Here is a 15,659-nt window from a genome sequence, read left to right on the forward strand (position 1 = left end):
CACTAGATTCTTCTCTGTATCTGTGAGTCTGTTTTGTTATATACAGTTGTTTGTGTTATTTTTTAGATTCAGCATATAATTTATAACACAGTTTTTGTCTTTTTCTGTCTGACTTATTTACTAAGCGTAATACCCTGTAGGTCCATCCACATTGTTGAAAATGACAGAATCTCCCTTTTTTTGCTGAGTGATATTCCATTGTATATATGTATATATACATACCTACACACTGTGCTGTGCTGTGGTTAGTCATGCAGTCGTGTCCAACTCTTTGCAACCCCATGGATGTAGCCCGCCAGGCTCATCTGTCCATGGGGATTCTCCAGGCAAGAATACTGGAGTGGGTTGCAATGCCCTTCTCCAGGGGATCTTCCCAACCCAAGGACTGAACCCAGGTCTCCTGCATTGCTGTCTGAGCCACCAGGGAAGCCCTACATGCACTACATCTTCTTTATTCATTCATCTCTTGATGAACCCTTGATTTGCTTCCATATCTTGGCTGTTTTAAATGATGCTGCTATGAACATTAGGGGAGCAATTATTAGTCTGACATAGTTCTCATAATTAAATGAAATAAGTACTATTATTTCTTTTTCCCCCAAAGAAAAAGAAATGCAAGAAGGCAGAGTGGTTGTCTGAGGATCATGACCTCAGGTGTCATCACTTCATGAAAAATAGAAGGGGGAAAAGTGCAAACAGTGACAGATTTTCTTTCTTGGGCTCCAAAATCACTGCAGACATTGACTGTAGTCATGAAATTAAAAGATGGTTGCTCCTTGGAAGGAAAGCTATGACAAGCCTAGACAATGTATTGAAAAGCAGAAACATCACTTTGCTGACAAAGCTATGGTTTTTCCAGTAGTCATGTACGAATGTGAGAGTTAAACCATAAAGAAGGTTGAATGCCAAAGAATTGATGCTTTCGAGTGGTGCAGGAGAAGACTCTTGAGAGTCTCTTGCACAGCAAGGAGATCAAACCAGTCAATCCTAAAGGAAATCAACCCTGGATATTCTTTGGAAGGACTGATGCAGAAGCTGAAACTCCAATCCCTTAGCCACCTGATGCCAAGAGCTGATTCATTGGAAAAGACCCTGATGCTAGGGAAAATTGAGGGCAGGAGGAGAAAAGGATGGTAGAGGATGAAATGGTTAGATAACATCACTGACTCAATGGATATGAGTTTGAGCAAACTCCGGGAGATAGTGAGGACAGAGGGGCCTGGCGTTCTGTAGTCCATGGGATTGCAAAGAGCTAGACACGACTTAGCAACTGAACAACAACAACTATTACTTTCCATATTTCATTAATTGAAGAAACAGATTTTCTGAGTTGAATAACTCATCCAAGGTCCTTTTACTAGTGAATAATAGAACCACAATCTCAGGTTTGTCTGGGTCTGGAAGTTATGTGTTTTCTTAAACCAATATGCTTTACAGCAAATATACATCATGAGGAAAGCCAAGAGATGACATTAACTAGTGGCCCAGATACAAGTAATAATCTCCACTTTTTAGCTGAGGCAATGAGAGAATCAATGAAGGGAAGGAAATACTTTTCTGTTTTTGTGACTGAAAGAATATAAATAGGCTAAAACAGGGCTGTCTTATGTTGGAAGAAATTCAGATGAGTACTGGATGCAGTTGAATATAGTGCTCAAAAGTTGCTTGCAACTTTTGATTTCACAATTTTTATTTCAATAAACTTCTACCCACATATCTTGAATTTGGTACTATGCTTGAGGAACTACCTCTATTTCTGTGATTTTTAAATGTCAATTTAATTTGATGAACTGAGATTTTCTTTATCCATAATATAAAAATATTACTAATCTCCCTCTTCTACAATCTCCTTAACAGCATTATTTTTTTCCTCATAGTGATTCAGGCTATGTAATGCTAAAAAAAAGAGGAGTTTCTCAGTAAAATCATGATGATTATGTGCTCACAGAATTTTTCTTCCCTTTAATCACTTCTCAGTGGAACTCCGTTTTTCAGGAGTATGGACAATAGAAATTCTTCTAAAATTATTTAAATGAGAGACCTCTAAGCTCATGACACTTGTTCTAAGAGAGCTGGAGAAAATTAAAAGGAACAATAAATGTGAATGATATTTAGAAAAGCATTTTTATTTTACCTGGAATCCTGCTTTGAGCCCTCTACAAATTGAAGTTCCACCATTAGCTACTTGAGGCAGTTTTGCGGTGATCTTTTGGTAAACATTATCATCAGTTATTCTTGTTAGATGATTTTGGATTTCAGCAACACTGTCAAATGTAACCATCCCAACTAAAGATCCCTTTTCAATAACTTGAATCAAGTATAGTTCTGCTGCTTGATTCATTTGAAAGAGACGGTCTTCCTGTAAGAAAAAAGATGTCTGAACAATTCCTGAGTTTCCTCCAATCCTAACAGATTGGTGAAAGACAAAGTTTATGGGTCAGAGATCATGATAATAATTGATTACTCTATTTTAGAGTTTAGCTTCATTATATTAAAAAGAATATTAATGAAAAATTAAAAATTAGTCATGCCTTACTTGGAAAAGTCTTTAAAAATTTATACCTTCTTTTTTAACAATAAGGAAATCATTTTAAGATGCACACAAAAATGTTTTTTGCAATATAATTTTTGATAAGAAAATTTTTGTACTGGATACAAAAATATCCAGTAATGGGAAGTTGACTAAATTATATTATGTGCATATGATACAGTCATTAAAAATTGTGTCATGTAATCATTTTTTCCCTTGGGGAGTATTTAAGGTATAGTAAGTAAAAAAATCATATTATAAAAATTATGTAAGATATCACATTTTTGAGGAGGAAAGACAAATACATGAGCAGAAAAAAATAGGAATGACATGCTCAGTGGTGGAATTATGGGTGATTTTTGTCTTTTTTCTTTGTTCAGTTGTGTTACTTCCTGTTTGTTAGAACTAAAAGTTAAAGAATAGACATCATCCATGATACAATAACTTTAACATTTATTTTATTTTAGTATATTATCCTCTAGTGCTTGTCCACATAAAATCGTCATACTAAAATTTGTTAGAATAATAAAAATATTTTTTACTTAGCTTAGTAGAGCTGAACCTAAGATTAAATTGTATTTCTATTAGCTTAAATATCTTAATTAGGAGAGCTAACAAATAAATGTCTTACTGCAGACATGCTTCCAGATTTATCAAGTACCAAACAGACTACCCGCTGTTTGGACTTGAGCAATGAAAATGTAGGATGAGTCGGTGGATTCATTTCTGTCATGGGAGATGTATTCTGAAAGTCAACAGAGTTCATGATTACATCCCATGTGCTTTTGCCATTGCACATTTTGTTTTGTAGGTTTGGAGCTTCTGTATTGTGTGTTTTTTCTGTACAAAATTCAGTCACCTGGAAAAAATCAATTGAAAGACAATAATAGGTAACTGATGAACCATTATCTTCCTTTCCAAACATATACTTGGCTGTCTTATACGTCCTCCACAGATTTTATCTCTTGACAAGTAAAAATTATTTCATAATCTAACATTCTCACATCCATTTTGTATATTGAGTGGAGAGAAAGCAAAGTGAAACTGTCAGTATGCACTGGAAAGTCATTTGGTGATTCTTTTAGGTATAGGTTGATCATAACACTGGGGGACGATGATGGCTGAGACAACTGCCTAAGTTGTGGGAGTAATGAAATTTCAAGGAAGAACATAATGGACTTGAATATTTATTATTTCAGAGCATATTTCTCCTGGGTCTGAGCTTATGCCCTGGGTATAGATGCTATGCAGTGTAGTTAGTTTATGTTACAATAATTAGAAGGGAATATTATTACATACAAGATATATAGTTAAGGTACAGTACTTATCTCTGAGCCGTATCTTATATAGCTAGTCGTGCTACATATTTCAATTACATGGTTTTCTTTCTTCATTGTTATTTATTTTCCAGGTAGGCAGCATGAGTTATCTCCTCAGAGGCAAATGCTTTGGAATTTATAGTTTGGTGCAGACAGTACATTTTCCAATTATCCTCTTGTGTTACGTGATCTGATATCTATTGGATGCTCAGTTCTTTGGCTACCTTTGTGGATCCAGATGCAACAGATTATAATGAAAGATCTAGAATCACACTTCAAATACTCCCAGAAGGGAACTTTATTAGGCTGGAAAACAATTTATACTTAAATATCTCATTGGATTTCTTTAGGAGTTTTAGAAGAAAATATAAAGTCTACATTTTTACTCAAGTCTTTCATTATTAATGCCCTAGATTTCACAATTTTAAATCTTATTGGAAATAATAGGCCTTTACAAACCTCTACCCTTAGAAGTCTATGTTATTAGTAATTTTATTTATGAAAACTTGCGCCTTTTAAACCTAGAGGTAGTATGCTTTATTTTGATTAGTTGTTTTTGATAACTTCATAGGTTTTGTATTTAAAAGTCTTTTTTATGTGTTTGGAAACTTTCATTAGGTAACTATAATATGCTTACATTAATTAAGTTGAATTTACCCAGAGAAAGAGACAATTCCCTATTATCCAAATATTTTATACATTTAAAAAATGAAAAATTTTAAGTTTATTTTGTACTCACCTTATGCTAAGTACTGTGATCATACTTTATTTATATTAATTCTTATAAAACTAACCACAGTAACACTGTAAAGTGAGTATTATAATTTTCGTTTAAAAAGCTAGAGAATTAAAATCTTAGATTTAGCAATTTGCTCTTAGCGATGCAGCTTTAAAATGACAGACTGGAGTTTTATATCAGCTCTGTCTAACTCCAAGGCACTTGTTCTTCTCTTCTGAGCTTCATACATTTAACCAGATATTTCAAGTCAAACATTAGCTTTAGAACTTGAATTATTGTGTTGTTATTTTTTGATTGGTCAGATTGGTGATTGTGAACCATTCTGCTTTTGTTGTTCTGTAGAGACAGAGCCATTTATGTTTTCAAAATATCACTTTGCAAAACTTAGTGTACTTTAGTGTGGAGGTAATGGAAAACAGAGACTGTCAGTACTTTCCAAAGCTACAGAATGAATTACTTTGGAAAAGTAGTATGAATTGAATAACACTTAGAAGAAAAAATTAAAAGTAAAGTTGCAGTTCTAGACATAAATCCACAGAAGTCAACTGAGGAAAGCAATGTTATAAGAAATTCTGTGATGCTAATAAGAAGGATACAGTTCTACCTCTGAAGGAAAAACAAAACAAAAGAAAACAGAATAGTGAGAAAGGGTGGAATAATTTCCAGATACACACTGGCAGGACTGAATAAAATAGCTGTTAATTAACTGTCTTAGTAACTTTCCTTATTTCTATTGGTATGGAAAATTCAGCTTCCCTAATTAATTTTCCCCAGAGGCTTTCTTTGTGAGACTAGAAAAAGAAGGTACTTACAGAATGGAGACTTGGCATAAACATAATGGATTCCTTTGCAGTCTGGGATTTTTTTGGAAGGAATGTACATTTTGCTTCATACAGCCCTGTCTGTGAGTCACGTCTGCATAGACTTGTTATACAGCTGCCTCCAGGGCATTTCTTGAAAACCACATTAATACCAGTAATATGAGTTGAACATCTATGGTGAAAGAATTAGATTACATTTATCCATGAAGGCCAGATAAATTATGAATTAATATTAATATCCTAAAATCATTCCCTCAGTGATATTTTGCTATAGACCATGTACCATCATTCCATTTTAACAAAAGTAGGCAGAGCGTCCTACCCATTTACTATCAGTTTCAACAAGAACAATGATGTTAGTTTCTATTTATCAATAGTTGTTGCTTGTGACCTTGAGCTAAAGATGATAATTCCTTACAGGCACATGGAAATTGAATTAAGAGACACAGAGGAGTTGCTCCCTAATGGGTAGGGAAGATTCAACGTTATTCTTAACACTCTCTTAAATTTCTTATGTATGCTACATATATACTTTTATAGATAGACATGTATATTGCTATATAAGTGTTTACATATACACATATATAAATACAAGTATTATGTATATTTGTATGTGAGAGAAGCCCATGCACATTGCTTTGGGAACAGTCTCAAGGATATATAACCCCAAGTGGATGGAAAGGAAAGACACTTACGGAAGAAGCATTTAAATTGAACCTTAAAGGATGAGCAAGCGTTGTCTGAATAAGGGTGGTGGTGCTGGGAGGAGTTGCATGGGAAGAGGTGAGATTAATTAGTGTCCTGGGTTGAAAGCCTAGGCTGTGAAAAATTCTAGGTGGCTTAGTACACATAAAGCAAACAACACAAAGGCATTTTTCTACCACACTTCTTTTTTCTAATTTTTATCCTAAAGACTTATTTCCTATTACACTGATTTCAGTTGTTCTTTCGTACTCATTAACTACTCCATGTGCCTGATAGTTTTAATTTAAATATCTCATCTATTCAAAAATTGGACCTATCTAAATCTGTCCAGTTTTTTCCTTATAAAATCAGTTTTCTCACTTATGAAAAGTACTCCTTTTCTTTAAGCTCAAGATTAAATGAAAATGAAATATATTTAACAGGAGGTTGTAACAGTTTAGTTAATTTCAATGAAACAGATTCACATTGAAAAGCTATGAATCAAATGGAATGAAAGATTGTGTAGGAAGTTGAACTCTAATTCTCAGATCTTAAGGTTTAGGTTACAACTTTTTTCTTTCTTTTTCTTCTGATAATTTGTTGTTGTTCAGTTGCTAAGTCAGGTTCAACTCTTTGCGACCTCATGGACTGCAGCACGCTAGACTTACCTGTCCTTCCCCATATCCCAGAGATTGCTCAAATTCATGTCCATTGAGTTGGTGATACCACTCAACTATCTCATCCACTGTCGCCCCCTTCTCCTCCTGCCCTCAATCTTCCCCAGCATCTGGGTCTTTTCCAGTGAGTTGGCTCTTCACATTAGATGGCCAAAGTATTGGAGCTTCAGCTTCATCATTAGTCCTTCAGGACTAATTTCCTTTAGGATTGACTGATTGGATCTTCTTGCTGTCCAAGGGATTCTTAAAAGTTTTCTCCAGCACCACAATTCAAAAGCATCAATTCTTCAGCGTCATTTTTATGGTCCAACTTTCACATCCATTCATGACTATTCGAAAAATGATAGCTTAGACTATACAAACCTTTGTTGGCAAAGTGATGTCTCTTCTACCTAGGTTTGTCGTAGCTTTTCTTCCAAGGAGCCAACATCTTTTAATTTCATGGCTGCAGTCAGTGTTCACAAAGATTTTGGAGCCCAAGAAAGTAAAAATTGCCACTGTTTTCACTTTTTCCCCACCTTTTTGCCATGAAGTGATGAAACCAGATACCATGATCTTACTTTTTTGAATGTTGAGTTTTAAGCCAGCTTTTTCACTTTCCTCTTTCTCTCTTATCAAGAGATTCTTTAGTTCCTCTTTGTTTTCTGCCATTACAGTTGTATCATCTATGTATCTGAGGTTGCTGATACTTCTTCTGAAAATCTTGATTTCAGCTTGTGATATGTTCAGCCTGACATCTTGCATGATGTACTCTGCATAGAAGTTAAATAAGCAGGGTGACAATATACAACCTTGACTTACTCCTTTCCCACCTTTGAACCAGTCAGTTGTTCCATGTCAGGTTCTAACTGTTGCTTCTTAATCAACATATAGGTTGCTCAGGAGCCAGGTAAGGTGCTCTGGTGTTCTCATCTCTTTAAGAATATGTCACAGTTTGTTGTGATCCACATAGTCAAAGCCTTTAGCATAGTTGATGAAACAGAAGGTGATGTTTTTCTGGAATTCCTTTACTTTTTCTAGGATCCACCAAATGTTGGCAATTTGATCTCTGTTTCCTCTGCCTTTTCTAAATTCAGCTTATACATCTGGAAGTTCTTGGTTCACATCCTGCTGAAGCCTAGCTTGAAGGATTTTGAGCATAACCTTACTAGCATGTAAAATGAGTGCAATTGTACAGTAGTTTGAACATTCTTTGGCACTGCCTTTCTTTGGGATTGGAATGAAAACTGACCTTTCCCAGTCCTGTGGCCTCTGCTGAGTTTTCCAAATTTGCTGGCATATTGAGTGCAGCACTTTGACTGCATCATCCTTTAGGATTTGAAATAGCTCAGTTGGAATTCCATCACCTCCTCTGGCTTTGTTTGTAGTGATACTTTCTAAGGCCCACTTGACTTCACAATCCAGAATGTCTGTTTCATGGTGAGTGGCCACACCATTGTCTTTATTCCAATCATTAAGATTTTTTTTTTGTATAGTTGTTCTCTGTATTCTTGCCACTTCTTAATCTCGTCTGCCTCTGTTAGGTCAATTACCATTTCTGTTGTTTATCATGCCCATCCTTGCATGAAATATTCCCTTGATATCTCCAGTTTTCTTGCAGAGATCTCTAGTCTTTCTCACTCTATTGTTTTCCTCTACTTCTTTGCATTGTTCATTGAAGAAGGCCTTCTTAGCTCTCCTTGCTATTTCCTGGAACTCTGCATTCAGTTTAGTATATCTTTCCCTTTCTCCCTTGATTTTCACTTCTCTTCTTTCCTCAGCTATTTAATACAACCCCATGAATAATGAAATTATTCCCCAATTTTGGTTGATCTTTATTCCAAAGTGTAATACACAGAAGTTATTCAACATATTTGTAGTGCAACAGGTTGGATTTTGCCATTAATTGGGCAAGCACTCAGCCACTGAGATAACCTTTGTTGGCCTAGTATAGAAAATTAAAAAGTCATAAATGAAAAAATTTGAAAACAGATTTGTTCAGTAGGATGATACCTTGTTGCTTCAATAGTGTTCTTTCTGGAAATATAGAATGGCTGGTCCACATTATACTCATCAAATATTCCCCAGCGGAGATGGGCCCACTCATGGACAAATACTCTGCCTATGAGAGAATATTGCCACTTATAAATTTGCATTTACATTATAGATATCCCTGCTTTTTGAAAGTTCATTTAAACCACTTCACTTTTATGAAGAATCCATCTTAGTACCTGTTTTCACTAATGGAAAGAAATTCAAAGAAGATTTTTGCTTTTATGAAAAAAAGGTCAAAAGCTAAAATAGTATTCAGCACTTGTTTTGCAGCCAGCAGTTTTACAACAGCACACAAACAGAGCAGGAAGAGCAGCATCATCAAGCTTCTCTGTGCTTAGCATCTTGGTATCAAACCCTATAGATCTGAACTCTGTCTGTGAACATCTGTGCTATATCTCGACATATTTTGTGCATCTGTTAGCAAGATGTGTCCTCAGGTAATTGCTTCATGCTGTATACCATTTTGACTTATGAACGGTTGCATAGGAACACTGCTTTGGGATAGTAGGGAATCCTGTATTTAAATCCAATCTCCTTATATTTTAAGTCTCCCTTTCCCACATAATCAATCTAATTCAGTCAAGGAAATCTAGAAATTGACAACTTTCATTAGCCCAAAGAAGTTAAACTGGGTTGGTATCAATAAATGGCTTTTTAAAATTAATTTTATTATTAAACACACATAGAAAAAGAAATATAATTAGTTGAACATAACCAATAAATTTCCAAACAAAGGTATTTTTTCCTTTAAAAAATTTAAGAATACATTAATCACAATGTTACATTTGTTTCCAGTGGAAATAAAAATAGAAGTATAAAATAGACAACCCTACCTCGGGACCCATAGATGTGGAAATTATTAGTCAACAAGAAGTTTGGAGTAAAATGTATATATTTTCCTTTTTCTCCACACCTTCCATATTGAAGTGTATAGGGATCATCTCCATATTTTAGATAGGGATTAGCAACTATGACATCTGCCTAAAAAGCAGAACAAACAAACCAAAACAGACCCCAATAACAAGAGAAACAAGAAATTTTTCATCTAAAGTAAGACCAGCAAAATTGCTAATTTAAATAGTAGTCATTAGTAATTACTAAAAAATTATGAGTATTAATTTTTAAAAATCACAGGGAGAAAGAAATAGTTTAGGAGCTAAATAAAATTCCCTACCTGGTCATATGATTCTTGTTTTGGTATGAAGTACTCAGATTTTGATTTCCAGGTCATTGGAATTAAAATGCTCACATTCCTGAAATAAACTCTTCGTTTGGTGGCATGAAACAGGTAAGTAGAAGCTTCAGTTACCATTTCCTGACAAAATTAAATTGTAGTAACAATTTAATTGTAATTACCTTGTAGTAACAATTTCACAATGAACTTGAGAGTATACATACAAACAATAAGCACCCTTCCCCAAATATTTTGTCAAAGACTAACTGAAAAATAGATTATACTTTACTGTATCTCTCTAGTCTGTAGACTCTCATTTTTGTGTACTTAGAAATTAATTCTTTAGTTTTTATCTATCCATATCTGCATTCAGCATGATGGGTTGGAACTGAGAGTGAGGGTGTTAGGTGAGATATAAAGGTGATTAAGATTCAGAGTCTGTTAGCAAGTTGCTTATTGAACTGAACAGAGATGCTTAAAATTGGGCTGGAAGTTTGAAGTTTGGTAGGTTTTAAATTGCTGTTAATTGAAAAAACTATTTTGCTAGATTCATTTTGAGTTATCTTCTCATATGGAATGTGCTCATAAAATGCAAAGTTATATCAAGCAGTAATTTTCTAAAAATATATAGGTTATTTGCTTCAAATTCTGTTTTTGCTACTTATTATATGATTATAAAAATCACTTAACTTCTCTCAGTTTATACAAGGGTAACTAGTAATCTAAGAATTTCAAAATTTTCAGAATTGAACAAATATGAAGAATGAAAAAAATTGAAAAAATGTATAAGATAATGACCTCTAGAGAGGGTTTAAATGTAGGTTAGTTATGTAAACCTTATAAAAAGTAAACTTCATAAAGATAAAACTTGAAAATCATTCTCCAGTAGCTTGAAGGTCTTTATTTTAGCTTACTGTATTGAAAAAACATTAGTAGTTTGAATTTCATGATTCATTAGGGACTAACTAATGCTACTAATATATGATACATAATACTTACACTAAGCAGATATTAATCTTGACAGTTTAGATACATGCCATATAAATGATGAGTATTGTCAAAGCAGTTTTGGAAAGTTATAACTCTGTGTGAATGTTTATGACTAAGCAACATGAGTTGAAAATACTTAATGAAATAAAAATAAATGAATAAATTTTTATCTCACCTTTATGTTTTCAATGAGTTTTTCATCTTCTGGCACACTGGGGTTAATTGCAATGACAATGCCATCATACCCATTGTTAATCAAATTTACCATTGAACTTTTCATTCCAGGCAAGAGATGCAAAGTTAGGAACAGAATAACATTCAGACAGAGCACCATTTTTGCACATGTTACAGTAAACCTATTGGAAATGTAAGGAAAGTATTTATGTATCTGTTAACTCAGAGATATGACTCTAGCAGCAGCAGCAGCAGCAGTTTGTACTCTGTTCTGCCGAAAGATTTATGGTCTGCTGAAACACTCATTTTTAGGCCCAGAGGACTGACCAATAAAATAACCACTCTACATTTTAAGCAAGAAATAAAGAAGGTTATTATGTTAGTAGTAAGTTACAGTATGAGGACAAGTAACATAGAGATATATATGCATGTATATATACCCTTGTAGCTTATTTATTTTATACATAGTCATTTGTATCGCTGTTCTGCCAAAAGATTTATGGTCTGCTGAAACACTTTCAGGTTCAGAGAATTGACCAGTAAAATAACCACTCTACTCTTAAATAAGCAGGAAATAAGGAAGGTTGTTATGTTAGTAATGTTACAGTATGAGAACAAGTAATATAGAGATAATTATATATACATATGTACATTGCCAGGGGGCTTCCCTGGTGGCTCAGATGGTAAAGAAAATGCCTGCAATGCAGGAGACCTGGGTTCGATCCCTGGGTTGGGAAGTTTCCTGGAGAAGGGAATGGCAACTCACTCCAGTATTCTTGCCTAGAGAATTTCATGGAACCTGGCAGGCTCCAGTCCATGGGATCGCAAAGACTCAGACATGACCAAGTGACTAACACACACACATATACATTGCCACAAGAAATACATGTGTGTGTGTATATATATATATACACACACACACACACAAACATATATCACCAAATTAGAAAAGCTTCTACATCTAGATCCAGTTTGGAGTACCAGTTGGAAGATCCACAAGTAGTATAGCAAGAAACAAATATATACATCACCAAACTGGGGACATACCTACATCCAGATTCAGGCAATGCTGGAAGACCCTGGAATAGCACTCTGGAGTCCTCAATTGAGAAGTCCCAGGCATGTGTCCACCCACACGTGAGACTTCAAGGTGCCGTCCAAAGGAGTCCTACTTTTATTGCCAAACTGCAAGCTGATAATCATCATGTAAATATACAGTTCTGACTAATAAGCTAAATGCTGGTATCGCTAGTCATGTCTCAGAATGTTCACTGATCCCTGGGAGCTGGCCAGATTCTCAAGGCTCAGGAAACTTCGTAACTCATTCCATTCCTTGTGACTTATTCCCTTCCTTATTTGTTAGTTCCCCAAAACTACTTTCACCATTTCTGCTGATTAGCAGCTTGTTGTGTAACTCCTTTCGAGGTCTCTGTTCAGTCAAGGCCTATCATTTCCTCTGAAGTCTGAACAAGACTACTTCTATTACTTTCCCCAACATTCAGCCTCAGCATTGTTTAGACTGAAGAGCAGAAGAATAAGGAAAGGTCTCTCTAGCAGTTTTCGTAATGCATTAAGATAGATAACATTTCCATATGGTTAATAAGAACAATACAATCAAGATCATCAACAGTGAGTTAAACAATGCAGAAAACAATATGGCTCAGTGGGAGACTGAGAAAAGAAAATGTCCCACCGAGAATGAGAAGTATGCTTTTGGACATTAATACCTACATCCATTAATTTGTTAGCTGCAGTAATAGTAACAATAAAATGTTCTAATAAAGTAGAGTGATGCTTATTTATAAATTCTTTTTATAAATCTGTAATTCTTTTGCTTCTTCTAGGATTTTATGTAGGAGTTCTAATGGTAAGCTAATATCGGGGACAGGTAAAGTAGGAATTAACATTTGAGTCTGCAACAATTGTTCTTTTACAGGAGAGCAATAGTATGTGGTTCCTTTCTTATATAAATGATCTATATGTGCTAAACATCCTGAAAATGGAACTTCTAGCCAATAATTAGAGGTTGTGTTTAAATCATTGATTATAACACAAATAAATTGGAAAGTGACTTCAAGAAGTATTTTATAAGATTGAGGAAAAATAGTCCATTTGATCAAGTTTTCTAATAAGCGGGATTCCCAGATACAAGAAATCTGGCCACAGAGTAGTCCCTTGGCAGCTCTCCCACAGTCCGTTAATCAGTGGGTGTGGTTATTGAAATCCAAACAGTTTTCTGTGAAATGGGGTAACCAAAATTCTTTTCCAAAGGCAATGGTACATTATAATGCAATATAGTCCCATTGCACCAAGCTTTCTCACGTCCAGCTTTTCCTTTATTAATATATAATGATTAATATATAATGATCTTTAGTTATTCATTCTTTAAATATTTTTCTCTAAGCATATACTTTGGTAGACATTAGTATTTCTTGGGCTTTGTCCTTTTGAACAGGGTAATACAGTGTTTGATTAGAACACATAGTCCATTTAAACTTTTAAATTATATGTACAGTTTGATCTAATCTATTAATGAAGCATTGAACAATAGTAAGAAACTTTCATAATCTTAACTGAGCTAATATGGTTTGAAAGTAGTAGGTATCCATTTAGCATTAATAGTTAAAGCTTGGGCTATATCTTTATCAGTGTGTTATAATCTAGATGCTAAAGTCTCTACATTCATAGAATTCACTAAACCTGTCACAGTGCCACTAGTCCCTAATAGAATATCATACCATGCTCATTTTATTTGCATTTAGATTGAATAGGAAAGGTTATATTTAAATGTAGTATTAATTTCTGGTAATGATGGCCTACCTGGGTACATGATTGAAAAATCTTAACAAATGTATGAAATAAAACATCAGATGAGAATCTAAGACAATAACAAGATCCATCAAGGTGCCTCTTCCATTACTCTATGAGTTATTAAACCGTATTAACAAGAAAACTTGTGTTAAAGGTACCTTTTGTGTAATATTTCCATTGTATAGATGTAGAATAGTAGTATTTTTACAGGAATTTATAGTACTTTATTGGGAAGATTCACTGGAGGAGAGCATGGCAACCCACTCCGGTATTGTTGCCTGGAGAATCCCATGGACAGAGGAGCCTGGTGGGCTAGAGTCCATATGGTCGCAGAATCAGACACGACTGAAGCGAGTTAACACACACACAGGTTTGTCATAGCTTTCCTTCCAAGTGGAAAGCATCTTTTAATTTCATGGCTTCTGATATTGTCCACAATGATTTTGGAGCCCAAGAAAATAAAATATGCCACTGTTTTCACTTTTTCCCCATCTATTTCCCATGAAGTTATGGGACTGGATGCCATGATCTTAGTTTTTTGAATATTGAGTTTTAGGTGAGCTTTTTAATTCTCCTATTTCACCTTTATCAAGAGGCTCTTTAGTTCCTCTTCATTTTCTTCCATTAGGATGGTATCATCTGCATATCTGAGGTTGTTGATATTTCTCCCCCAAATTTTTATTCCAGCCTGTGCTTCATCCAGCCTGGCATTTCACATGATGAACTGTATATAAATTAAATAAGCAGGTTGACAACATAAAGCTTTGACGAACTCCTTTCCCACTTTTGAACCAGTCCTTTGTTACATGTCCAGTTCTTTTTTTTTTTTTTTTTAAATGTAGTAAAGTCATTTAATAAAGTTCAACACTTATTCATTTTTAAAATTAGAAAAAGAAAGCTTAACACATTAGCCACATCACTGACTCAATGGACATGAGTTTAAGCAAGTTCAGACAGGTGGTACAGGACAGGGAAGCCTGGCATGCTGCAGTCCACAGGGTTGCAAAGAGCCAGGCATGACTGAGCCACTGAACAACAAAGCTAATAAATATTGATGATCAACTGCCTGACATGAAACTCATGATGCAAATACTTCATAAGAACTTATTTAAAATTGTGCTCTAGATTTCAGGTTTATCTTTTTCATGTTTTGGAAAATTGAAATAAAATCATAATTGTATCTAGCTACCTAGAAATCATCTCTAAGTTTGATACCACATTCATGGAATCATAAGATTGAACATTCTCAGTAATATCATGTACAGCATGTATCTAATAGTTCCAAGAGGCCAAGAGCAAGCAAGGTCTAGCAACCATTATTATCTACATATTTTAATTACAAGGTACTCAATCCCTTCCTTTTTATTTTTATTTTTTTTGTCTTTCTTTGTATGACCTATTTCTTTTTTTTTTTTTCTCTAATTTTATTTTATTTTTAAACTTTACATAATTGTATTAGTTTTGCCAAATATCAAAATGAATCCGCCACAGGTATACATGTGTTCCCCATCCCGAACCCTCCTCCCTCCTCCCTCCCCATACCATCCCTCTGGGCCGTCCCAGTGCACCAGCCCCAAGCATCCAGCATCATGCATCGAACCTGGACTGGCAACTCGTTTCCTACATGATATTTTACATGTTTCATTGCCATTCTCCCAAATCTTCCCACCCTCTCCCTCTCCCACAGAGTCCATAAGACTGTTCTA

At 34.8% G+C, this 15,659-nt stretch overlaps 2 protein-coding genes across 3 annotated transcripts in view; one reads left to right on the forward strand and one right to left on the reverse strand.

Annotated features, from left to right (window-relative positions):
• The window catches only part of LOC109556105 (calcium-activated chloride channel regulator 1-like), a 33,207-nt gene extending 20,725 nt beyond the window's left edge, over positions 1–12,482 (reverse strand). The window contains exons 1-8 of one of the 2 annotated variants that reach the window (XM_019957159.2): positions 12,190–12,482; positions 11,144–11,324; positions 9,979–10,119; positions 9,638–9,785; positions 8,763–8,871; positions 5,401–5,581; positions 3,162–3,389; positions 2,135–2,359 (exon numbers count right to left, since the gene is read on the reverse strand). In XM_019957159.2, coding sequence (XP_019812718.2) covers positions 2,135–2,359; positions 3,162–3,389; positions 5,401–5,581; positions 8,763–8,871; positions 9,638–9,785; positions 9,979–10,119; positions 11,144–11,302 — 1,191 coding nt within the window. In that variant the 5' untranslated portion in view covers positions 11,303–11,324; positions 12,190–12,482. The remainder of the gene's footprint in view (positions 1–2,134; positions 2,360–3,161; positions 3,390–5,400; positions 5,582–8,762; positions 8,872–9,637; positions 9,786–9,978; positions 10,120–11,143; positions 11,325–12,189) is intronic. The other variant, XM_070786171.1, reaches the window with a different exon arrangement.
• Positions 1–15,659, forward strand: part of ODF2L (outer dense fiber of sperm tails 2 like) — a 402,314-nt gene that overhangs the window by 117,762 nt on the left and 268,893 nt on the right. The window lies entirely within an intron of this gene.

This window comes from Bos indicus, chromosome 3 (assembly GCF_029378745.1).
Source record: "Bos indicus isolate NIAB-ARS_2022 breed Sahiwal x Tharparkar chromosome 3, NIAB-ARS_B.indTharparkar_mat_pri_1.0, whole genome shotgun sequence".
NCBI classification, from domain to species: Eukaryota; Metazoa; Chordata; class Mammalia; order Artiodactyla; family Bovidae; genus Bos; species Bos indicus.